At 40.8% G+C, this 26,303-nt stretch overlaps 1 protein-coding gene across 4 annotated transcripts in view; it reads right to left on the bottom strand.

Moving 5' to 3' along the window:
• Positions 1-26,303, bottom strand: part of THSD7B (thrombospondin type 1 domain containing 7B) — a 306,528-nt gene that overhangs the window by 163,894 nt on the left and 116,331 nt on the right. For all 4 annotated transcript variants that reach the window (XM_050340404.1, XM_050340408.1, XM_050340405.1 and 1 more), the window contains exons 6-8: positions 20,088-20,257; positions 8,814-8,969; positions 6,954-7,151 (exon numbers count right to left, since the gene is read on the bottom strand). In XM_050340404.1, coding sequence (XP_050196361.1) covers positions 6,954-7,151; positions 8,814-8,969; positions 20,088-20,257 — 524 coding nt within the window. The remainder of the gene's footprint in view (positions 1-6,953; positions 7,152-8,813; positions 8,970-20,087; positions 20,258-26,303) is intronic.

The raw sequence follows: 26,303 nt of genomic DNA, 5'->3' as shown, positions 1-26,303 counted from the left end.
ACAGGACACTGCCACCTTCATGCCCTCAAACAGGAACAAAACCAGCTGTCATCTCTCCTTGAAGCCCCTTCTTCCTGGAGGATTGAGGCACAGCTGGTGGGATGCTCCTGCCCCTCGTGATGCTGAGCACAGAGAACATATTGCAGGCTGTCCCTGGGAACAAACTTTCTCAGGGACCACAGGACACGCTGGGATGGACCTGGGAGCACAGACAGGTAACTGAGCACACCGTTGTTAACATCCCACCCCCAAAGAGCCTTCAGCTTCTGTAAGTGCAGAGCTTCACTGTCAACCTGTGGCAGAACATAATATTGGATCTTAAAATAACACTCCTTTGATTACCTTACTTCCCTTTACTCTTCGCTTCAATTCCAACAGGAATTCAGTGTCTGCTCTGTCAATCGAGCCGTTTGAATAATGGATTTCTGTTTGGGCACTGAACCAAAAAAAAAGGAAAAAAAAAAAGAAGGGAAAGGAAGAAAAACTGTATAACTGTTTAAAGTAGTCCGAAGAGAGACTGGGAGTGGATTTAGGAAAAAAGTAATTTCAAGATAAGGCAAAATGTTTGATTAATGTGAAGGGAATATTTTGCTTTTATGTTAACAACCTCTTAAAAATAATTCGATTTTTAAATTTTGTTTAAGGCTAGTACATTTACCAAAAAAAACCCCAAACATTAACCCTTTGATCAAAAAATGCTGAAAAAAAAATATTTTGACTCTGAAATAACATTCTCCAGTTTTACAAACAAACAAAACTGTCAGGTGAAACAGAAATTTGGGAATAGACGTATTTCAATCAAAAGTTGTATTTGTTCAGTGAACTTACTAACACTCAAAAAGAAAAACCCTCCTGCTTTCTTGACAAGTGTCACGTTCTAGATACCAACTGCCTAGAACCAAAGACATAAAGGGAGAAATAAAACGAAACTGTTGTGCTGAAGCTACTGCTCCCCAGTACTGCCAGAAGAGCAGCAGCAGTGCTCATATATACATTCTCTGCTTGAAGCCAAAAGAAGCAACAGGTCTAAAATTTCAGTGAACACCTTTATTTTGTGGGTTTCTTCTACTCACCAACCTCTGCAAATACACCCTGGGGTCTTGATGGGGGGGGTTGAGTCAGGTTGTTTCTTCTTCTGGCATCACACTGCTGAAATGAGGAGATTGATTTTTCACTCCAGAAGGATTTCTGTTCCTGCCTCTCCTCACGGCCACTCGAGCAGCCCCGTGTCCGGCAGTGCCGAGGCTCAGTGATCCCAGGCTCAGCGATCCCAGCTCAGGTAAATCCTGCAGCTTGAAGCCAGCAGCTTATTCCACTGAGACTAGTTAAAGAAAACATCTTGCCACCACAACAGCCATGGCAGCAGTGTTTTATGTCTAAGGTACCACCCTGGCAGATTGTCTGCAGCGGGGAGGTTCGCCCCTTACAGCTGTGAGTCCTTAGACCTGCCTGATATTATCAATTTATCAGCTATGGCTGGGAAGGGTGCACAGAAACCCACAAAGTTCCTGGGAGGAACTAGGTGAGGCAGAAGCTGCTGAAGATTGTGTTTCTGTGACAGGTCCTAGGAACAGTCCTTTGGGTGCTACAGGAGAAGAGAGACAGCAGCATCTGTCTGGGCCCCTCTGGGCTCAACATCTGCATCTCCCCAGAACTGCATGAAGTGTGCATGAATAAGGAAGGGAGAGATTATTCAGCTCTGTTATAAATACTGTCCTCAAAAAGGAAGAGAACTCCTCAAGTCTGGTTTGTCAGGTTGGATGGGTCCCTGAGGTACCTGGCCCAGTGAGTGGTAACCCTACCCATGGCAGGGGGTTCTGAACGAAATGATCTTCAAGGTCCCTTCCAACCCAAACCATTCTCTGATTCTATGAATTTTAACTCCCACAAACCAAAGAAACCCTGACACCCAAGCTGACGCTACAGAAAGGCAAATACTCAGCAGCTTTTGAGCTGTGACTAGACTTGTTAACAAGGAGTAAGTGTAAAAGAGCTCAAATCCAGCAAGATCACATGACCTTTGCATCAAACCTTGTTGCTGATCTAATAATTTCTGATTAAAACAATTAAGCCTTTGGGTATGAACTATTTCATATTTTTGATTACTTAGACAATATGCTGTACACTGTCACAGATAAATTGTCTTGGCTACTAATAATTCTTCTGGTAGGAATCGGAACAAGCAGAAGCAAATTAATAAATGATGACATGGGAATTACAACAAAACAGATCGGCGACTTGTGGGTATGATTCTGAATAATAATATTTTACAATCTATTCGTGAGCACTGCTAATAGGCGAGAATTCATTTATAGTATTGTCGGAGACATTTATAAAATGCTTGGAAAAGGAGTTGTTACTTTTATGAGTCATACTTGTTATTTCACAAATTTATTGTTATAGTTCCCCTTATGTAAGTACTCAGGTTGTACTCCTTACCATAATGACTACTCTGTTCACAAGCTACACAACCGGCATTTCTAAAAAAAAAGCACAGTTTGGTTCGGCATTTTTCTTGTTTCAATCTTATTTTCCATCCTTATTGCAGCCTAAAATAGATATGGAAAATAACAACAAAAAGGGTACTCAAGTTGCTTCATCAGACTGAACCCAACAACTTTTATGAGTTAAAATATATGTTTATATATTTCTTAGCACCTAAATCAAACAACTGTGAAACTACCCATGAAGGCACAAGTTCTCCTGTCTGGACTGAGGTTCTACCTGCTGATCCTGAGCCAAGTCCTGCAGTTTCCTGCACTCTACTACAGCACTGAGTTCCCCTTGACTCACCATACTTTAAATGCTTGTACCTCTTGCAAAGACAGAAGCAGCAGAGCACACAAAAGATTATTATGGTCATTGTCATTGAAAAAAAAGAAACGCAATACATTTTGGCGACTGCCCAATTGCGCTTGAGAAAGTTTTAACCACGTTCATGTTTTGCGAACTGGGAAGTTTTCAGAGAGTTATTTTCATCTGGTCAATATACAGTAATGTTTGTCGGTTCTAATCGAGACTGCCCAAAATCAAATGTCAAATACTTGCAACTATCTGATCAAGAATACGTTACAAGCAGGCAATTATTCAATTCCTTGTTGAAAACTGAAAACAACAACTCTGAGAAAAATCACAAATAACTTGAGTTGTCTGTGAATATAAAAAGAGAGTTTTCAAATAAATTCTTTGATCTGAATTATAGATCTATGTACCCAATGATACACTTACAACCATCTGATCTTTAGTATCAGCATCAATTTTCCTATACTGTTCTTTTGGCTTCTCAGGCTTTCCCAAAAATATCCATCGTCCTCCACTAAGCTAAATAAAAACCACTTTGCTGAAAAATTTTGTTTGGAAGAAGTATGAAATAGAGGTCTTTTCCCATTCTATGCATTACTTCACATTGCATTTCTATGCACTATTTAATTTTATTTGATTTATTACACTACTGTCTTTTGTTGATACAGAAGAAGAGCACTCGAGGGATAGGGACCAGACAGTAAGAGCATCTCACATGCATCATATACATGTTCAGTAACTTATTAACAGAGATTAGAGACACTGCTAGTGGGAGCAGACACCTAACAATGACAAAGTAATGAGATTATTATTGCCTTCTCATTACTCCTAATCTATGCCAAAGTACTGCAAATCACAAATTACAGACTCCAGTTACTCCATAAAAAAACTGCTGTACACAGTATGTGCTCTTTGGAGGTCACTTCATTATTATAGATTAACCTATTTAAGGAACAAAAATTCATTTCTGCACCTCTAGATCGAGTGGAAGTACAATTGCTGCATCACTGAAATTCCTACAAGTCCTTACTAAGATACACTGCTTTAACAGGGAAGTCTTCAGAGGAACCTTGGAAACCAGAGTTAGATCCATCTGTGACTTGCTCCTGTGTTGTCCAAACTCCACTCAGGCCAGCAGCAGTTTGTTACCTCGGTCAGTACCACAAGATCTCACCAGAAAGGATGGCTTTTCAATGTGGGAAGAAAGGACACTACAAGGGATTCAAAGGTGAAGTTTCAGCTGGAGGAACCTGTTTGTTACCCACTGCTCCCTGCTCACCTCTCTCATGGCATGGGCTGGCACCACGGACATGGCATGGGAGAAAGACAAGGGGGTGACCAGGAGTGGGACAGAGAAGGACTAATGCCCTGTGAACTTCACTTGCTGTTCATCAACATATTTCAGAGAGAAAGATGCACCTCCAAGCTCCACCATGCTGGAGGGAAGTTTAGTCCAACAGGATCCCACAGGCTCCAGCAGGAGCAGCAAAGTCCTCTGCCATGGGGGAGGACTGAAAACACAGTCAGCTCCCCTCCACTGCAATCAGTGTGATTAAAGCTTGTTTTAGGCAAGTGAACAAACAGTGTCCTCACAACAAGAGCCTCCTGTCTCTGAGCCAGGGGGAGCAGCACAGAACAGCCCAGCTTACACAGCAGAGCACAGGCTGGGAAAGGACTCGGTTCAGCCACACTGGGGATGGAGAAAGAAGAGAAGGTGGGCAAGGGCAAGAAGGTGTGATGCCAAGCTGTCCTGCATCATGGCTCACACAAACAGCACTGAGATCAGCTCCTTCTCAAGAGAAGTCAGCCAACACACTGCAGTAAGAACAGGGAAAAAAAAATGCCAAAAAGTCTGGCATTCATGTGAAAATGGAGGTGTCTTGCAGACAGAGAAAACCCGAAGTACCCTAATGAACATACTCCAGGTCCAAATGAATTGTTATTAAGATGTTGATACACTGGATTTTGTCATATAACAGGGTACAAAAAATTTATTATTTTCATCCTTGCAGGCTTTCAGTGGGAATACTGAACGACAATGCCAGGCACGGATGATGGAATGACTGCATAAATTACTGGATTTTAGGAGACAGAACTGAATTCTAGAAAAGATGCTTAAGTAAATGAAAATACCAGCACATAATACAGCTTCCCTAAATGCTTTCAGCAGGACCCTTACTTGCACAGAATATTGAGCATGTGTACAATGGTAGGCATGAGCACAGGCCTTATGCTGTTTTACCTGTAATTGATACATCGTGTTTCACACGACTCCCTCCTGGCCTCCTACTACCAACTAACCAGCCATTCCAGGTAAAACACATTATGCAAGTCTGACACTTACTCCAGCTTTTATCCAAAAAAAGACACTACTTCTCACACAGGAAATTTAGCTAAGAGAATATTATAGCAGGAAATAAGGTTATGAACAAAGCAACTAATGCTACTGGATTGAGGGAAGAAGAAACAATTCAAATTTTTTTTTTTTTCCAATTTCTACTCTAAGGACTCTTCCTGACCTCTCCTACTCAACCAAAAATTCAGAAAGGCTTAAAAGTAGTATTAAGCAGTGCTTCTAACCAGCCTACTGATATGGATATTTCCTTGTGGAACCTTCTCAGTTATAACTGGATCACGTCTAGTGACAATGTTTGTCCCGGGGTGGCGGGGTGGGAAGAGTGTCCCAACATGGTTATTTTGTAACTAGAACATGCACAGAGTAATTGAAGTGAAAAGGGCATTGTGAGATCTCCAATACCTTGTTGAACAACCGAGTGAAGAAGAGGCACTTCAAAGGCCTGGCTTCCGAAGGATCATAGCCAGAGAGAACAGTTTGATCAGAGACCAAGGAGCATCTGCCCTGGAACGTGCTCTCCTTCCCAGTCACAACTCGGTGCATAGGCATGGATGTTGGCACAGTTCTAACAGTGTGAAGTACGTGGTGCTCCTTAGCAACACCATCCATCTGCACACTTCACTGCAGGCCTGGACCTACAGTTGTGATCACAGATCAGCAGAGACCACTCAGACAAAATCCACACTCAGCTCTTTGCTCTCCACTTTATTCTGGCTGTGTCATTTTATAACAGTTGAAGATTTTTTTTTTTCCTCCATTCTCAAAAATTTACAAGAAAACCACCCAGATTTAATTGTATTTCAGGAGAACCTGTGCTCTTCAGACAAAGCAGCCATCATTTCTTTCTGTCAGGTTCTAATGCCTCGTGAAGGACACACTTCCCAATTAACCCCTCCTGTTATCAACTTGAAACTATTTCCTGTGATCGGTCTCAGCACCATGTAAAAGAAGAATTCTCCATTTCAGACATAATATCAGGCTCTAAAGTTGCACAATTTTGCCAGTTTTGGGATGATAGCACAGTCTTGCTGTGACTAAGGACTGCAAAATTGTGCTCCATGTAATTGAATCTAAAGATCTGACAACACTGACCTTATCAAGGAATGAAACCTTTGGCTGGGGTTCAAACCAAACACAAGAAATAACATCTTGCCGGTTGTTTGTAAACGTCATATAAAAATGTACTTATTCATTATTAGCAACTTGTACACTGAGCACTCTGCAGGTCTCCAACTGCTGCCAAGTGAAGGATTACTTGGTACGAGCATTTCAGTGACATCTTAGTCCTGTATTAATTCTGGCAGCACAACCAAGCATCCCTTCCCATGACTGTAACAGGGTTATCACAGTGAGATAAACATTCAGACCACACACCAAAAAACTGAGGGTAGAAGAAATGCTAAGGGCTGGGTTGATATTTTGAATGCCCATAGAGCTGCTGACCTGAGTGACAGCCTCACTTTAGTCTAAGATGAGAGATGGAGGATTCTAGGCAGAACCAGGACACTGGTATCCCACTTTTGTGGTGATAAGGCCAGGAATGACAGTACATGACCTGCACTGGTGAGTCATCTCCTCTAGGATAAAATAGAAGAGGAGGCTCCAGGCAAAATCCCAAATCCTATCAGCACCAGGCTCTCATGAGCAACACAGCCAACTCAAAAGATCTCAAACTTTCATGAAAATTCAGTAAGGAGATAATTTAAATACTTGCAAATGCTCTGCATGAAAATGTCATTTTAGAAGGAGACACAAAAAATCCACAAATGGCTTCTGAGACCATACCACTGCTCACCTTTCCTGCTCTTGCAGGTGGCTTTCAGGATGCGGTGTCCAGGCCCACATTTTCCACGGTCAGTCACACACGCTCCTTCCGAAACGACCCACTCGTAGCACAGAGGGTCTTCACAAGGAATAGACTCCACTAAGTGGGGACAGCCTGCCAGGGTGCCCACTGGATCCACGATCACCTGCCTCCGTCTCATCCTAAAGCCTGGAAAAAGTGGAACTGAATTAACTGGACCACAGCAAAAATATTTACACAATCATGTAGTAGGAAGAGGACTATACAGGGCTCCTGGAACTGGGGGATAAACAAGGGTGCAACATTTACAAACTGGACTGACTGGGATGGCACTTGGCTGTATGAGCCCACAGCCCTGCCATGCAAAATCTAACAGCGTGTAAAAGAATTCCAGCAACCCACATTTCTCGCATTTCTTTTTCCCTTTTTATCAACATCAGATAGAAATACACATGTCAAAATGTAGACATTTACCAGGGATGCATATATTAATGCAATAGCAGAATTAAAATAAAAGGAGAGGAACAGTTAAGGAACTGAAGACATAAAGAACATCTACACTCTGCCTGGGAATCCACGAACGGAAAGACTTGTTTTGAGACACCAGCAGAGCAGTTTACTGAGAAATTAGTATTCTGCTTTACGAAGGTGTAAGGTTTTCTGATACATAATGCATATCAGACCTCTTTGAAATGACATCCTATTAAACTGGAAGATTCAAATGTAAAGTGGAAGAAAAAGGTTACAGAAATAATCATAGAATTGATTATATAATCTACCTCCTTCTGAATAAAGCCAAAAGTCATGTTGCTATATAAAATGCAGAACTAATACACAAGTATCTTTCAGCACGTCCTTTTATGTAAATGACACAGAATTCTGAGTAAAAGGCAGAAAAAAATATATGGTGGTCGTTCCCCCAACAGTCTCAGAGCAGGGGCAAATACACAGCCTTAGTAGAGGCCACGTGGAAATGTTCTGCCCACAGAAAAGGAAATTAAAAATAAAACATTCCAGAGAATGTAACAGATCAAACTTCCACAGGCCTCAAATGAGCAAAAAGAAATTATTCAAAACTATTCAAACATGAAATGCTTTTGCAATTATTTATATTTAAAGATTTATTTTTTATTATTTCTCTTTTAATTTGAAAAATTTAGACCAGTTCAAACCATTTCACAAACTTAGGCAGCTTTCAGAAAAGTGTACTGTCCAAACAATAGTATCCATTCCCAGACATGGACTCCAATAGTCTTTTTTTCCAACTTAGAGCCCTAGGAAAGGCTCTGCAAGGAATCTCATCGTGTTTGCAGCAACAAACACGTACAGCAGTCAAATGAAATGCCGGGGAGGCTAAATTATATTTGTATAGATAATGAGAAAGAGAACAACCTCTTGGGTCAGCCTGACTCCAGATTTCAGGACTGTGGGATGCACCTTAGTCCTGACCTGTTCCAGCCAGCTGCACTGCCCTGGAATCCGGGCAGGTAGCAGGACTTCCAATGGGGATCAGAGAGGAACAGCCTGGCAGCCACCAGCCCAAGAAATCCTCCTTTCTTACACGTGCAGTGCAGGATAAAGGGATCTGAATCAGCTTGGGAGGAAAAAAAAAAATCTTACCTTTTTTTTTATTTCTCACACGAATAACTGCAAAAAGCTTTTAAAGGTCACATTCCACTGCACACACCCAAGAGCTTCATCCTATGTTCGATTAATTTTTAAAAGGGAAACACATTAAGCTCCCGATGTGGAGTTTGACACCACTGCCTTTGCGGTGTTACTGTAATATTGCACGGCCTGCCTTAGGCCCCCTGGGTGCTGCACAAAGGAAGGGAGAAGGGCAGCCCTCACCTCTGGCTCCGTGGCGGTGCTGGCAGCTCTCGTGCTCGCAGGGACCCCACGCCGACCACGGGGACACCACGCACTCGGCCGGGCACGGCAGGTGACACACCTGGGAGCTGGAGGGAGCAGGACCCTGGCAGAGCTTCCCATCTACCGGTCTAGCAACTAAAAGAGAAAAGGGGAAAAAAAAAAAAAGAGAGAAAATCAAGGCTGTAACTTCGCCCTGACAGCGCTCCAGAAGTTACTGCTGACCTTAGTTTTCCGTAGTGCACCAAAATCCAGTGATTTTTTTTTTTTTTCCCAGGGTCTTATCTCCCTGAGCAAAAAGTTAATCCTGTGTTGAGCAAGGCACGTAGAAGTTTTATCTAAATTGTCCATACTTGGCAAGCCAATTAAGACTATGCTTAGTGGTAAACAGCAGCTTTAAATCCAAATTCAGTGCTGATTTTCAACAATGCTGGAGCAATAAACTGGAATCTAATCCCTGCATTTATGGCCAGGGAGACCTTTTTATACCAGACTGGACAGAAAGACACCTAAGAAGGAAATCCAAAAAGCTCACGCTGCAATTGGGAGCCAGGCAGAGGCAGGTGAAACCCCCCTACCAAGCACGGGGGAATCTCCCCATCCCCATCCCCTTCAAGGGCACTGCCACCCCTGGATTATGGATGAAGGGTCCAGACTTTTGAATTTTGTTCATCTACTTCCAATAAAATTGAGCAGAGATCTTGATTTCTTCTATGCAGACAGCATCTTTCCAGCCTGGGAGGTGAGACATTTACCTGAGCTGCCAGGCATGGATCTCCAATTCTCTTTATCCCAGAAATGAGCCGACTCCAAGCTCTGCCAAGGACCAGTTTACTTGATACCGACAATAAATTTGGAAAATTTGACTCTCTTTGTATTTCCATTTAACATCAGAGATTTCTAGTTTCAATTAACTTCCCTCACCTTTTTATTTGGGGCAGAGGAAGGAAGGAAAAGAACGGGAAAGACTCTTCAATCTATCTTCTGAGTCATTATACAATATTGCATTTTAATTACATTATGGGCTGAATTTGGCTGCCTCTTTAGATAAATCAATATCAAAGCAGTCTTTCAAAAGGCACAGGCTTGTTTGAGTTTACTCTGCCATGGTATTACCAAGACTTCATTAATTTTTACAGCTACTGAGTTTGTTTTATCCTCATTTTTATTTTTAATGTCTGTTTTTCTTTGCTTCCATGCATGGAATTGATTTGAAAGGAATTTATAAAAACACCCCCAATATATGACTAATCTTTTCTTTTTCTGATATTTTACCACTTTATTTGAAATGAATCATTTGAAGAAAAAAAAACACAAGTTCTTTTTTTTTTTTTTTTGAACACAAGACTTCAGTGCTCAAAATCCCCATACATTTTGATTTGCACATCCTGAAGCTGACACTTCAGACAGTATCAGTGCTTATGACTCCAGCTCATCAGAATAACAGGATTAAACAACAGTGGGATTCAATACTAAGCTGAAAGATAATATATTAGTAAAAAAAGACCATTTTCTGAATGACTTCAGAGACACTGTAAGGCCTCTGACATGTTCATTTAGAGATTAGAACAAGGTGGCATAAATCCAATTCACCTGAATGTTCACACAGAGAGACCTTTTCTGGAGACCTTGCAAGAGAAGTGACAGACAGAATGAGATAAATATTAGAGTTTTAAGGATAAGAGTATTTCTTTTACCAAGAAGTCTCACGCATGGCTTAACCTGCCTTTCAGCATCAAGCTTTGCAAAACTGTATCAGTTTTTGAGAGTTCACATGAAGAAATGAAAGGAAATAAAATTGAGTGCAGATGGTCAACCCAAGGAATGAAGTCCAGTCCTGCTCTGCTCTAACTCAAGATGTCATTGCCAGGAATGGCTCTTTCCTCCTCACTGATTTTTAGATTTGTATACTGAATTTACCTGTTTAAAAGTGGAAGCCACTCTATAAAGTCAGATTGTTCTCCTGCCTTGAAAACAAATCAGTGCACCTGAGGGTATTTGAAATTGATTTTGGATAAAAGAAAAACAAGAAAAATTGATTTCAAAAAGTTAAAGGGCCTACCAGCCATCCCAGACTCATGGAAGACTTCTTCCTACTCTGAAGGAAATCCCTGCCAACCATCTCCTGCTCCTCCTCCTCCCTCGGGCTGATGCCTTATTTAATTCCAGCACCAGGAGCTCTTTTCCCAGGACCTACATCCTACCTGTCACTGCAGCAAGACTGATTGCTCACTTCCTTAGGTAGTTCTTTATAGTCTACAGAAGGTAAATCAGCAAATACCATCCTAATCAAACACACAGATACACCCCAGGTCTGTGCCAGCTTAAACTCACTCTACACTGACTACAAACCTTCAGTCAAAGTCTCCAGGAAATAGCCAAGAACAAAAAAACCCAAAGCTGCATTAATAAATGCAAATACACCATCCTTTTCTGACACCAGGCAGGTATAGAGAGCCACAGTTTCCAGCATGGTAGCCAGAGTGACTGGACGGACCAGCTAAAAGAATTTCATTCCTTCAGATCTTTGATTAAAGCCTCTGATTTCCATCTGCTTTATTTCAAAGCTTGATGTGATTCTCTATTGCTATTCTTGCATACCCAAACAATTTTTTCTTTTTCTTTTTTTCTTTTTTTTTTTTTTTAATTTAAAATTTTAAATTAAGGATAAAGTGGAGTTTTTCTGTGAGCCTTTTAAACACCAGAATCCTCGCACACTGCAGCCTCCAAACGGCACAGGTAGCCTGGCTGGGGATGTCCTACTCAGGAAAAAACCTGCCATTATGCCTATGATAAATGAACACAGCTGCTAGGAATGTCTTTAGGAACAGGCCAGCCTTCTGATTTTGTTCAATAATTGACTCTGCAATGGCATTTTCCTACATTCAGATAGAAAAAGTGCTTTTTGTGTAATTATTTTCCTTGGAACAATATCAGCCTTTTTTTGGTGTTGGGGAAAGGGAAAGGCAGAAGCCAGGAAAAGGAGTGGTAGGGGGAGGCAACATCTCTGATTCAAGTAGCAGCTTATTTATGACACTTGTTCTTACCTTTTAAAATCCCGTGTTCTTCCCAATCTATAGAACAAACTTGAAAAAGCAATCAAGTACTAATCTGGGAGCCCCTGAAACATTGCACATTTCTATAGCTGTTATATTGAATCTCTCCTTTATAAACGTGGCTGCAGCTGTTCCCAGCACCAGTGTCTTGCCTCAAGTTGGAATTTTACTGTTTGCTGTTATTTTCAGGTTATTGCTACCAGCAGGAGATAATAAATTGGGTTCTAAAGTGTCTTGTTTCTCTATGTATTTTTACTGAGGTAATGATTTGGAGGAAGAGTGGAAGAGGAAATCAGCTCTGATATGATTATTTCCATAATGTAATTTTGAGCCAATAAATAAATTATCTTTGAATACAGTCATGTGGACAGATACTTGCAGGCACACATACCAACACTAAGTTAAAAGCAATGCTGACCAGACAGAGGGAGAAATGCATAGGACAGCATTTTGGATGCAGGGATTCCTGTCAAATACAGTTTTTCAACTCCTCAGGAGGTAAAGAACTTTTTTTTTTTCCTGGACCTTAACTACATTTCTCTTCTACAATGAAAACCCAAGTATTTTTGATGTTAAACCAAAATGAGACATTTCTAAATATCACTAACAAAGCTGAAATACACACAGAGATTATCTTACATATTGATGCAGCCATATTTTAGGTAATGTTCAATTCCGAAGGAAATAAATCCAAATGTTTACCATTTCTTTTGGCAAGACTAACCCAAATTAATGATTTCCAGGGTACAAGAAAGGAACAAGAAAGGGATGGCATATCCTTGTGAAAATTCTTACTCGCTCTGCCAGGACTTATAAACCAAAGACACTTGGATCAATACAAAGGGAAATTACTTGAGAAAATCACAAAGGAATGAGCTATGCTATAAAAACACCTTTGTGTGTAAAACACAGTAGGGATAAACCCAGCACAACATTTGTAAGCAATTTCTCTAACCTGAAAGACTTACAGCAAACCCAAAATATTACCCAAGGGAGAAGCGGTGAGTGCAATTTGAGCAACCCCTGAAACAGCACCGATCCCAGCCCGCTGCATCCCTCCAGGAAGGAGCCCAATGCACGCCATGCCTGATGGAAAGGGCTCCTTTGAGCTTTTAGGAAGAATCAATTAGTTTTGAAGACACCAGGCACAAAGTGGAAGTCCTATTTTCAATTAAAATCTATTTAACAGACAAGGAACAACGCATGAATAGAAGGCTGATCACAGCATGAAAGAGGGTTAATAGTGGATTGCCAAGAGCAACAACGGTTTAATGTATTTCAGAACAACAAAGATCCTCACCATTTTATTAAAGTGACACAGACAAAAAGTATCCCCCTTTCCACAGCCTCTGCTGTACAACAGGACTGTGATCCCAGCTGGAATACTGTATTGTTTTGCTACAGCAGAATTTGTGGAGATTAAGGACAGAAAGCACAGATCTGGCAAAAATTCAGAGTGAACGTGGGGCTTCCCACCAGCAGCCACATGACTGAGCAGACCAGAAGTGACAAGTCATTAAGAGTGTCCAGGAAAAACAGTGGAGGCAACAGGGATGCTGGGATGGCAGTGAAGGCAACGATGGGAAGGGAAAAAGGGCTCTGTGGGATGTTTCAGCCTATTGGCTGTTACCCAGAAAAGGCTGGAAATCACTGGGACAGACCACCAGAGAGGGTGAGAGAAGCCACGAGGAAAACAGGGAAGAAAACCTATGAAACAGTGAAGAAAACCCATGAAAATTTCATTTCATTTATCTCCAATGTCTTCTGTTCCAGGACCAGCTCAGCCAACGTTGGCTCCATTCCCTCTCCACTCTGCCCCAGTTTGTGGTGTCACCCCGTACATACAAATCTTTTCAATTTTTCATCTCACCCCACGTTACTGTCTGAACACAATGCAGCTCCCTGGCCTCATAACAACAACAGGACAAAATTACAGAGAACAAACCATCACTGTTTTGAATAAAAGGAATCCAGTTCCAGTGGCAGGAAATGATGACAAAAATACAGATGCAATTAAAATCTTAGCTTTCAAGGGCAAAAGCCTGAACTAAAACCTCATCTATCACATGAACTAACTGGGCTGCATATTATTTGTTGGATACCACAGCCAACTATACAAATAAAAGTATTTATAAAGGGATAACTATTTCATGGTCATAACAAATATCCTGTTGAGAAAAAAAGGGCTATTCTTTATAAGGCACCTCTTAGAAGGCTCACTTCTTTCACTGCCTAAGTCCTTTTATATATTATTCTCTTCATTTTAGTTTAATTAGTTTCAAGACATGAAAGAAGTGAAAATATTATACCTCTAAAAGACATTAGGGAAAATGTGGGGTTTTTTTCCTTAATGGATTCAAACTAAAATTTTTGAAATATGCATTTAAACACTACTGTCGAGCACCGTAACAATCTGAATAAAATCATTTCCTCTCCTGCTTCCAAAGGGTTTCCCCCAAAGAAGCCAGCTGTTACATATTTATTTTTCCATTATGTGAGTTGTATCTCATAAATTCTGCTCAGCATTTGGTGAGCTTACAGATCAATAACTCGGCATCCCAGAATATAAATCTGATGCAGACTTCCCTGAATATATTTCACACTTCAGAGGTGCATTTCTCATCTTTTCAAGCCAGTGCGGTCATCCCGGGGATAAATAACCAGTTTGGGACGAGAGGGATCCTTGGGAGGGTGGTTCTTCCACCTGAGAATGTGGTTTCTGGGATTCAGGTCAACTACCCCCAGGCTGGATGTTCCTGCTGCTGGACCATAAACCAGCAGAACAAAGCTTTTTCCACACCACTGCTGACCATCAGTTCTCTCCCCTGCCATGGTCCTAGACAAGTTTTCTCATTACTAATGTATTCTAACCTATTCCTTTTCAATTTCATAAACCAGACAAGGACAACAGGATTTAAACATCAAAGTTCTTAAATTCTAATTTCCATGGAGTAAATTAATCTTCTCATTCCTGCAGCTTCACCAGCATAAATTTACAAAAACAACAACAAAGGGAAAAAAAAAAAAAAGAAAAAGGTGTGCATTTAAAACAGGGCTCGTACTCCTCACAGGGCTCATATTCACTCCAACAGTGCAGAACCTGCATCAACTCCTACGGGCAGCTTATCTCCATCAACACAGCCTTTTCCCAGTAAATATGCAGGATGGCAACAGCCATAAATGACAACAACCTGCACAACCAGCTTCCAGGTTCTAAAGAGTCGGAGCTGGTGGTTCACAACACACCTGGCACCCAAGGGGGCAGGGGCACGTTCAAATCGGATTCTTCGCTGGTATTTTTCTCTTCCCAAAACAACTTCCATAGTTTACTGAACAGATGCCACATGTACCAGTCTGAAACACTAATCCCCCAGAAGACAAGCACTGGAAGATCATGATTCAGAGCAGAACAAAGAAATTGCAGGGGAAAAAATGTGGCACCTTCATTAGGAAACAGAGTTTGCAGAGCAAAGAAGGAAAATCAGAATATTTTAGAGCTAAAAAAGACAAAAGGGCAGAAAGAAAAGAATAAGGATAAATAGTGAATAATACAAAGTATGAATGAAAGGAGTTCTCAAATTAATCTCTGTGCAAACTCCAAAGAGGTACCATTTTCTGGAAAATAAAACACAGTGCCAAAACATCTCCCATATGGGAATCAAGAATAGTCTGACAAGTTCACTCATCAGATAAGAAAGGAACAGATATTTTTGTCTATCAGCAGTAGGGAGAAAGCTTAATATTTTGAGGAAAACAAGAAAGTATAAAGGCCACAAAATCATCATTTTGAGAGTCGTATAAGTTGGAGTCAGATGAAAGTGCAGGGGAACAGTTTCAGTTTCAGAGCATTTTGTGATTCTGTCAGTAAAGTGGCTTGTAAGATAAAACCACATAAGGGAATACACAGGGGGATGGATCACAAAGTAACCATCAAACCTGAAAAGGTACTTGAGTATTTTCCAAGTCCTTAACTCTAAACAGAATAAAGGAGGTTTTGCTGCTACAGCTGGCAACACACAAATTCGTCAAAAAAATCTGATGTAAGATGAACCAGGTGGAATTGCATCCTAAAAATAAAGCAAAAATTAGTATGGGCTGGGGAACTACAGTGGAGTAAGTCAGTCAAGATATTTTGTCTACTAACAGGAGAGGGCTGAATCTCCCTCGAAGGAAAGAGGGATATAAAAGTAATAGACACTTCTGTAAGAAAGAGCTTTGCAGGGTAACACTAAAAGGTATCCAAAAATAATGAAGGCACAACTATCTCACACACCTGCTACTGAAATTCAAGATCAAATAAAAATAAATATAAGGAGACAAATATGATGGAGAAACTCATTAAGCAAAAAAAAAAAACTGTAAACAAGACTTTGGAACCCTGTACAGGTATAAGAATTTTATGTGGATTTTCAGATGGAAAATAACAAAGATTAAAAAGATAGGAACGTACAATGATTTGCTGGTGAGATGGTAATAAGAGATACATTTTATTAGCCAAGTTTGGTATGCTGGGTAAACAACAAAGAGGATTCAAGGGAGAACAGCATTTCACAAAAGTCTTTTCAGTCCTATAATTAAAACTTAAGCAGACAGGCTGCAAAAAACATTATAAGAAAATTCTGAAAGTGAGAGGTAGATTGGACCTCATTCAAAGAAGTAAGAAAGAAAAAATGTCAAGATATATAAGGCACAAATTTTATGAAAGAATGACAGGGCAGACAGATCCCTAGTTAGAAAGCTACAGAAAATATAGAGAGAACAGCAATCCCAGTCACTAGGGACAGCAGGTAACTAGTTCAGAGAAGAGAGGAAATGCTTCTGGTGGATTTTATAAAGGCTGCCATCTCCCAGACCACTGATACAGAGTTACAGTTTCTAGATAAAGTCAAAAAGCAAAATTTAATTAGAAAACAAAAGGATACTACCTGGTCTTCAGAAGAGAAGGTAAAGAATTCCTGGTGAAGAAAACTAAACCAAGGAACCACATACATTTATTAACTGTTTGAACATAAACACAGACACCACTCCCAGACTCTAAGAGCAATTTTAATTCCCATATTATTGGAATCATTTACTGTGATTTGAGAGGAGAGCTGCATTGCCAAACTAGGAGAGGTTTCATGAACTGATCATTGCATAATATTCTTCCCTACTTTTACCAAATGTCTTTTTTGTTGGTACCCCGGGCATTGCTAGATAGCGATGTTCACCCAGATCGATTAAAATTTATTGTGGGGAAACACATTTCAGGTAAAATTCTATAAAATCAACAGTCACAAAAATCCCATCTCTTTCTGTAAGCTCACTTGCAAAAGAGAAGAAAACATGCAAGTCCCATGGTAGCAGTGTCTTGCTTTCAAGATAAATTGAGGGTCTGCCTTTCTACTTTATTCAAAAGAGCTTCCACATGAGTGAAGAGGTACAAAGATAGGTAACCACCACCATTCCCACAGTTTGGTCCAGACACAGGATGTTCAGGCACAGGGATTAGGGAGTACCCAGAGCCAAAGGGCAGAAAGGACAGACTGGAGCTGTACTGCAGATACCCCATTTCCACATTCTACACTACTTTTTGTGCAAATTTTGTCTCCTCCTTAAAAGCAACATCATTTCCAACATGTAGATTTGCTACTTCCATCTCTACACATCAAAAGAATAACGATAAACCTGAAGTATCAGATGACGACCTCTCTGTGAAAATTGAGCGTTATAAATTTAAACGTACTAAAATTCAAAGAGATAACTGAAGAAAACACAAGGATCTGTTTAAAGCTAATCACGTTAAAGTTCAGTCTAAATTAATAAAAGCCTCACAGTGAGTAGAGATGTGGAGTTCCCTTTACCTGTTTACCAACAGCTTCATCGAGATGGAACAATCTCAGCATGCAAGACTTTTACCAAGGACTCCAAAGACTGGAAGATCTTCTGCCTCCAAATACTCCTCACCCACGTTAAAAGTATGGACTTCCTCCTTCAGGCCTAAAAAATGTATAACTTCACTTGGATCAAGACAGGGATTTCTTAGTTAGGTCACCTCTTGGGGGAGAAAGATGTGAAATCTTATCAAGGCATTTCTCAAAGTAATACCCGAGTGAGAGTTTTCCATTTCCAGCATCTTCAAGTTGGAATTTTATAATCAAAATCCTGTAGACTTAACCTTCTGAATAACCGATATAGAGGGACTCAAGAAAACAGGTGCTCGCTTTCCAAACACACACATTTTAACAAAGGAAGAAATAGATGGGAGGAATAAGCAAACGAAAAACGGGAGAGATATCCTTGGGGGATAAAAGAGCTTTGAGCAGTATGTATAAATACATCACAGATGGTACCTGTCTCCAACTAGGATTCTACATGTTTTATCCAAGAATGCTGCTGGAGAGACCACAGGACAAAATCTTCTTTCACATATGTCATTGGGCCTAGGTCCAAATTCTCATTGGAAGTAACCAGAAGAATAACAACTGTGATGGATGGTAATATCCTATTAGACTCGCTTGTTTGATTCCTCAATGATCCCTCTAAGGACACTCAAGAGGTGAAGAAAGAAAAATTACCGTACTTTTGATGGTAGCAATTAGACTCTATATTTGCTTATACGTAGAGGATTAACGTCCTTATCTTCTCCTCATCACTGAAAAATTGGTACAATAAAATACAAGATGCCCTAGTGACGAATAAAAGTGTTCTGTCAGTTCAGACTGCCAGAAGAAAGAAGCCCAAAAATATGTCATTCCTTATTTATTCAAAAAACTAAAATCGATCAGCTAGTAAATGAGACACACTGAGTATTACTGGCTGGGGAGGGATAATAGGGAAGGTTTTCCTTCCTTCTGTTTGCATGTGACTGTGCTGCCAGTAGATGGGATTCTCACTTGCCAAGGACTCCTGTACATCTCCACTACTGCTTTGAAACTACAGTAATAATTTATACCTTGTACAATTGCTCTGCAGATTCAATTTTTTTTCAGTTGCCTATATGAAATTAAAAAAAGTTATAACTGTAAAAAGTTATAACTGTAAATACAAGGAAGAGGAATCCCACTGAGTCTGGGGCTTTTTTTGTTGACGAGAGGGCTTGCAACTTTTAAGCTGAACTGAACTTTGAACAAGGGGAAAACCTGCAGGTGATCACACAGTGGACATAGGGCACTCATTTCTGTCACAAAATGTGTTGGTGTAAGGAATTCAGGTGCACTCCTCTAATCCTCTGGAGTAATTCACAACACTGACAAAGTGTGAAGGAAGTCAGCCCAACACAAAGTGGCCACACGGACCACAGAAGTGGTTAGAAGGATGAAGACAGTTAATAAATGTCCCACACCTCTCATCAACAGCACTTTTCTAGCTTTCAAAGCCCTGTGCACCACACACTTGTGCAGAACAGAGGGGTGTTGTGTTGGGAGAGCAAAGTAGTGCCAGATGTTTGGGAGAAGTAAAGCAGACACTATGAATAATCTCAGAGTCTGTGTGGGATGCTGGGACACACACTGGGCATCCAGGAAACATTTGCTTTGCCTCTGTAAGTAAATAAATCTAAGATATCCTATTGTGTTGTTATTATCTTACATCTCTGCTCAAAAACACATTCTGCAAGAGCACTACATCGAGTAAATAAAACAGCCTATTGATGAATTATTCATTGTGAATCTGTAACTACTTATTATTCTTCTAAAAGAAATATAACTCACTTCCTGAGTCCAAAAACCTTCTGTCTGCTCAGAAGTTGTGACAATATTACTTTTGCTTTCCCCTTCAAATCACAAGAAAGATTGTGTATCAGTCTGAAGCAGAGGCTAAAGCCATATCCTGAATGGAGTGTGACATCTTTTTTTATACCCTAAACCAGGACTACACTACAGATAAATGCATTCAGCTACTGAGGGGCTGGGCTACCTGATATATGAGAGAGGAAGAAAAGTCAACTCCAAGCAAAATTTAGTTCCTTCATCCTTTGCAACCCTCCCAGCACAAGTGAACAACAGAAGTGGCAGCAATTCAAGGGTGTGGCTCCTGGCACTTCCACACCACACTTCCTCCCTCTGATGCCAAGTAACACCTCCCTGTGAGAGCATGGATACCTGGAGGGCATCAGCTAGTCAAAGGCTACCAATGACTGGATGTTATCTCCTTATTTTCTTCCCATTTCCTTACTCAGATCTCCTTAGGCCAGCACTTGGGAGTGGCCCCACTCACGTACCTTCCTTCAGCCGGTGCATCCCGAGCTCCGTGGTGATCTGGACACAGTAGACCACCCGGGTTTGCAGGCCACCTCCACAAAGCCCTGCGTGCCTGTGGTGGTGAGAGTCCTGCTGGCCAAGGAGGAGAGACACCTGGCAAGCTTTCCATTCAGAAGTTCTCCAGGCAAACCTTTGGAAATAAAACAGAACAGGTAAAATGAGTTTTTAAAAAACTATGGGTAAGGGAGAGATACTTTATTGGATGATAAAATACAATTGCTTTAATCTTTATAGCAGCACCTCCCTATCCAAAACAAGGAGCATTTTGAAATATTTTGAGTGTTAAATTTACATGGGTTAAGTATTTGCTATTTGTCTGGAGAGCTTGCGTAAAACTTTTCCCGGAGCACCGATCTCCGAAGCGTTCTGAAACACTAAATCATCCTGACAACACCTTTGAGCGGGGTGCAAAAAAAGGAGTGAAGATTAAGAGGTTTGATTAAGTGTGAAAACGAATTTTCAAACATGTGGCTCCAACCACTACACCACCCCTCCCTGCCAAGAGCTGAACACCTCCCTCTGAAATGCACTTAATAGCTGAAATCCTGCACATGTCAATGGAGCTCCACGCACAGGTGGATTTTCTACAGGGGACAATTCCTTCAAGGGTTTGGCCAAAGTAACTCATTTAATTCCAGTTCCCAGAAGCTGTGATACCCAGCAAGCTCTAGATAAAAAATACTTTCACTCTGCATTCCATTCACAACTAAAGAGCATTAATGGTTCTCAAGAAAGGATAACGTTTTGGGGCACAGACAGGTGAATGCTGTGCAGACAACAGTCGTACCGGCTTAAATGCCAGGAAGAACTTATTAAAAACCATAGGGAAAACAGCGTTGTGTATCCATGAAAAGCGAGAGTTATATCCCCATCATGTCTGAAAATGCAGAGCATATTTCTAAGACAATAGTTTTCACAGGCATAATTCGTTTTGACTCACAGGTCACAGTATGAGGGGAGTAAATAGGAGCTCGAAGTCTTTCAGAGCTTCCTGAATGCAAATCTTAGGCAATATTGTTTTTACAACAATCTGTTCACACTTCTGCTGCTTTATTCCTCCACTCCTCCGAATTTCATAGTTTCCTTTCTTCCATACAATCTTTGGGGTTTGTGTAATGTAAACTATGTAAAATAATTTCCGCATTTTATCCTCCAGACAAATGCTCTCTCTTCTTACAGCAGATCCACAGTTGTTAAAATTATGTGTGTTTGTTGACTGCTGACTGATCTCTGGAAACTCAAACACAATGGGGTGTCTCTGCAGAAACAGCCTTCACATCTTAATTCCCTGTATTCTCCATGACAAGTACATGTTCCTGACTACAGCTATGGCAAGGAAACACGCATCACAAAATTATATGAAAAATAAATACATGTATGAGCACAAATCAATGTTCTCTTCAACTTCTTACATTGTAAGTATGGATATAAAATGATTTCTAGCCACAAAGCATTTCTGAATTTTGTAACATACTCAAGGAAAACATTTGTGAATACTGCCAATTACTTTTCATTTACAGTTACTGTTTGGATGAGCTGTCATGATCTCTGAACACATAGCACCAGGTGAAAATCTGGATACCCTCACAGGGTTTATTACCAGCAGAGAAAACAATGAAGAACACACTTTTCACATGACAAGTATCAAATACTTCAACTCCAATAACATACAAATCATAGCCATGAATTTTTTCTTCTAGCAGTTCCTAATCCCATTCCTTGGGCCTGCAGTGTTAATGCAACCTTCCCCTTACTATGTAGGCAATGAAAGGTGCTCTTCATCAGACACTGGGTGAAGAGGATTCCTCCTCCACAGCACTTTAGGGTATTGTGCTTTTCAGGTCCACACTTTCAAAACTAAAACCTTAAATAGAGAATATGCACATATTTCCACAAGCATGGAAACAGTTCTTTTAAGGAAGTATTTATTGGGGGGGGTGGGGAACAAACACAAAAAACCCTGACTAAAGAAAAACTCATTGTTAATATCTGGCTTTAGGGAGTCAGCTGTGAACTCTGGACCCCAAAGACTCATTTCCAGAGGTGTGAGCATCTGCTTCTCCAATTCAGCGTGAGCCGCGGGAGTTAACACCTCTGAAAATTAGGCCATCGGTGATTAAAATTATGCAAAATAACCAAATCTGAGCTCTGAGATAATTAAACTTCATCAGCTCCTGAATCTTAAAAAAAAAAAATAATAATCCCTTTAGATATTCTCCCAGAGCAAGTGGACAGTGTGTTCCACTGCTGAGCAACCTGTGAGGAACAGCTCCCAGAGCCCGGCTGGTGCCTGTGCTGCTGTCACCAGCTCCAAGCCTCAGCCCCATCAGCCCAACCTGCTTTTTCCCAGCTGGACATGCCCTCAGCTGCATGGAATTTTCCGGTACCAAATCCTGATTTCCAAGCATTACCATTTTTTTACAAACATTTTCACTGCCATTAAGAAGCCCACTACTCCCAGAAATGCACCCACGGGATTGCTGTCCCACTGAGTAGAAAACCCCATGTCAGACCATTCCTGATGGACAGGGGGACCTTGGGGGCAGCTGTGGGGCAGACTCTCTGCAGGGTTTTAAGGAGTGTGCCCAATACTTGGTATTAATTTGCCCACCTGTGGACTACACTAAAGACAATGAGAATTAACATAATTTAAAAAGAGAAACTGGCTGCATAATCTCCATTTATATTTAAACAGAGGTTTATTTATAGCTTATTAGTAGCAAAAAAAAAAAAAAAAATGATTACTGGTTGGAAAATACTTGGAGAGTTTTGTCACTTCGGCAAACTCTTGCAAATTATTAGCAATATCCACAGTGAGTTTATCACACGACTGTAATTCCTCCAACTGACTGCAGATGACCAAAGCCACCAACAAAACATAACAAAAACGTGCTGTACCCATGTTAAACTCAGGGGCCAATCCATCCAAACACTCCATCCCCAGAGGGTGAAGGTTATGGAAACTCAGGAAGTGGGAGGAACATTACACACTGGGGCCAAAGCTGGTCAGCTCCAGTGTGCTCTTGTGATCTTTACCCCAAAACCCGTCACTGACAACAATTTCAGATGTCAATGGATTTAACATCACATTTTAACTCCTACCAATCTCTTGTGAGACTGATGCAAACTCGGTATAGTTGCAGTCCTAGCTGTGACCCATTTATCTACAGACCTCTTACTATAGCTAAAATATCTCATCCCTTCCCTTTGGCTTCCCCATAGGCTTGTTCCAGTTTTTGACAATAGTGAGGTAGAAGAAGTACAGGTGTTTCAAAGACAGACAGACCCCGCTGATGATGGTTAGAGGACTAGCAAGGTAACATCCCAGATGGGGAATCCACAGACAGCTGTATCACTGTGCTTAAGAAAACTGGCACACAGAAAATGCTGGTTTAGGAACAATGAAGTTTGTGCTTTCCAGGAGGGAAATTGGCCAGTAGAGCTGAACAGTTTTTCACATCATAAGCAGAGCTCAGAATTTCCCTGCTAAAGTCAGTGGAGGAAGCAGAAGAGAGGAGAGGTCCTGCAGGTTTCTGTTCCAATCACGGCATAAGTGTGCTCTTGCACCGTGACACTCAACTGCAGCTGCAGAAATCATCCAGCATGCAGATGGATAACCAAAGTTCCACCAGGGATAATTCCTGATCCAAGGGGAGGCAACAAAGCAGGAGGTCACTGCTGCCTGCCCAAGACCAGTGATGGTCAAAGGGGTGAAGAGCAGTGTTGCTACCACTCCCAAAGCGTAACCCCAGAGACTAGCAGCACTATTCACTGCATTGCCACTCCAGTCTTTCCTACTTCACACCCACGTCTTATCTTTAATTTGGGCATAATGAGTGTCATTTACAAAGTGATACTATCACACCTCTATCTCAGCAATAACCTCAAGTCCTTTTTTTTAAAAAATCGGGTCTTAAAACTTTCCCATTTTCCATCATTTAACTTTTGAAAAGCTTTGAATTTCCAACAAAGCGGAGAGAGGGTTTTTTTTTTTCCTAAATCCCTGCCTTGTAACATAGCAACCACAGGCAAAATGAATGATATAAAGACATAATCATAATTCTGGAAAATCTATCTATTCCCAGCGAACATGAAAGCTACACATCAAGGATAAAAAAAGATATAAAACATTGTTCTAAAACTCATGACTCAGTGACAGTTATGCAACAAACAAGTGCTCAATATCTTTACAATTTATAGTAACCTCCCGGTGTCTTTAGTCTATGGGACTTATGCTCTTACTGTTTACTCAAGTTTTATACCTGTATATACCCATTCACTTTAATTGAAGTATCCCAAATTTATACCACAATAAAAGAAAATAGAATCACCTCCTATGTGTTTAAGCTTTTTAAGCACTTAATCCTTTCAGAGCAAATAACCAGAAGTAAAACAAAGCACTAAGCTCTGGAGTCCTACATGCAGTTAACGTGTTTTATTTTCTTGCATTTAAACTATTGATTACAGTACCCTTTGTACACTTCACTCATAAAATTAAAAGCCCTTCCCATCTAACAGCAAATTTACAGCTTTGCCACCTACCCTGTGATGGGACCTTTAACTTGAAGCCTTGCCATGGACATAAAGGTAGTATTTAACAGAGCAGTTCTGACGCTTAAGGTATTTTTTTCCCTCTCTGGATCCTTTTAGGAGCTGGAATATCATTTCACCCATCTCTTTCTGATGAGTACAACTCTGCAAGTGCTACCTCTTTATCTGTAGCCCACAAAATATACCTTCATTCATTCACTCATGGGGTGCTCTCTGCCCCTGCATTAAAAAACAGCCTCTAGAGAATCGTGGGATCATCGAGTGGGTTGGGTTGGAAGGGATCTTATGGATCACCCTGTTCCAACCCCTCTGCCATGGCAGGGACATCTTCCACTACACCAGGCTGCTAAAAGCACCATCCAACCTGGCCTTAAACACCTCCAGGGATGGGGCAGCCACAGCTTCTCTGGGCAACCTGTACCAGGGCCTCCCCACCCTCACAGGTAAGAATTTCCTCCTGATATTCTCCCTAATAAAATAGGAATTTATTCCTAATCCCCTTCCTTCTCCTGCTCAGAGACTTGTCCTGTTTCTGGTCTATGTCATTACCCATTTTCTTTACTGTGCCTGCAGCACAGGCATTTGAAAATTCTTGCCCAAAGAATAAAGCTAAAGGAAAGGCTACTTGTCTCAAAACAAACCAGAAATTAGCCTAGAGTGTATTTCCCTGAACTGGAAAAGTAAATACAAGTCTCACCTTAAGAAATTTTAAGACTAATCTGATTAGTCCAATGTAAGAAAGAAATAAGGAATGGCTTGTGTTGAAACCAGACAAATGAAGGAAAGCACCTTTTATTTCTGCTACAGAATCTCCTTAAATTCTTCATCTTCTTGTATGGGGAAGAAAGGAAAGATAACTGTTTGGTAAGCCCCAGCAAAGCCACAAATGAAGCGGCATATATTTAACGGGGGAAAAAAGCATAATCCTTCTAGGTATTACACTGCAAAGAGAAAATGCTCAAATAAGGAGAATAGGAGCATCAAAGGCTTCTTATATTATTTCACAGGGATTAACACTTCATCCCTCTATGGCTGAAAGCCACTGCTTTCCAATCTGTGCTATTTCCAGTAGCTCGGTCACCAGTTCCCAAAGAGCAACACCAGATCACCAGGCTGTAAACTGTAATATGGACCAACAGTATCCTTGACCAGCTGCTGACACCTAAATAACATCTAAATGTTGGGTTTCTGTTCATTAATACAAAATTCTGGTCCCCACAGCATGTACTGTAGTATTACAGATTTTCATTCTTGCTTGTTTCTGTATATACTGAAAGGAAAAATCAAAGTCTACTAACCAGGCACTACTGCAAAATTCTCCTCAACACTGCACAGTATGAGAAGGTCATAGCCTACCACCTGCATTCTGAGATATTACATCCCTAGAAATACCAATTAACTAAATACCAGAGTTGTGTTTTTAAATATTTTTAGCTAAGTGGCTCTATTAACCTGCAAGTTTAATGTTATTTTTCTGAGCTGGCACATCAGGCAGGTTATTTCTGCTCCCGCAGATACTGCGCTGGAGGTGCTGCCTCGAGGTATGGAGGCATGGAAGGATGGGGAAGGTTCCAGAGTTCACAGAGTCACGAAAACCTGGGCACGGCAGCAACACACTGACAGAA

This window comes from Myiozetetes cayanensis, unplaced genomic scaffold (genome assembly GCF_022539395.1).
Source record: "Myiozetetes cayanensis isolate MyiCay16 unplaced genomic scaffold, myiCay2020 scf9, whole genome shotgun sequence".
Taxonomy (NCBI): Eukaryota; Metazoa; Chordata; class Aves; order Passeriformes; family Tyrannidae; genus Myiozetetes; species Myiozetetes cayanensis.
This window is presented reverse-complemented; position numbering and strand designations above follow the sequence as displayed.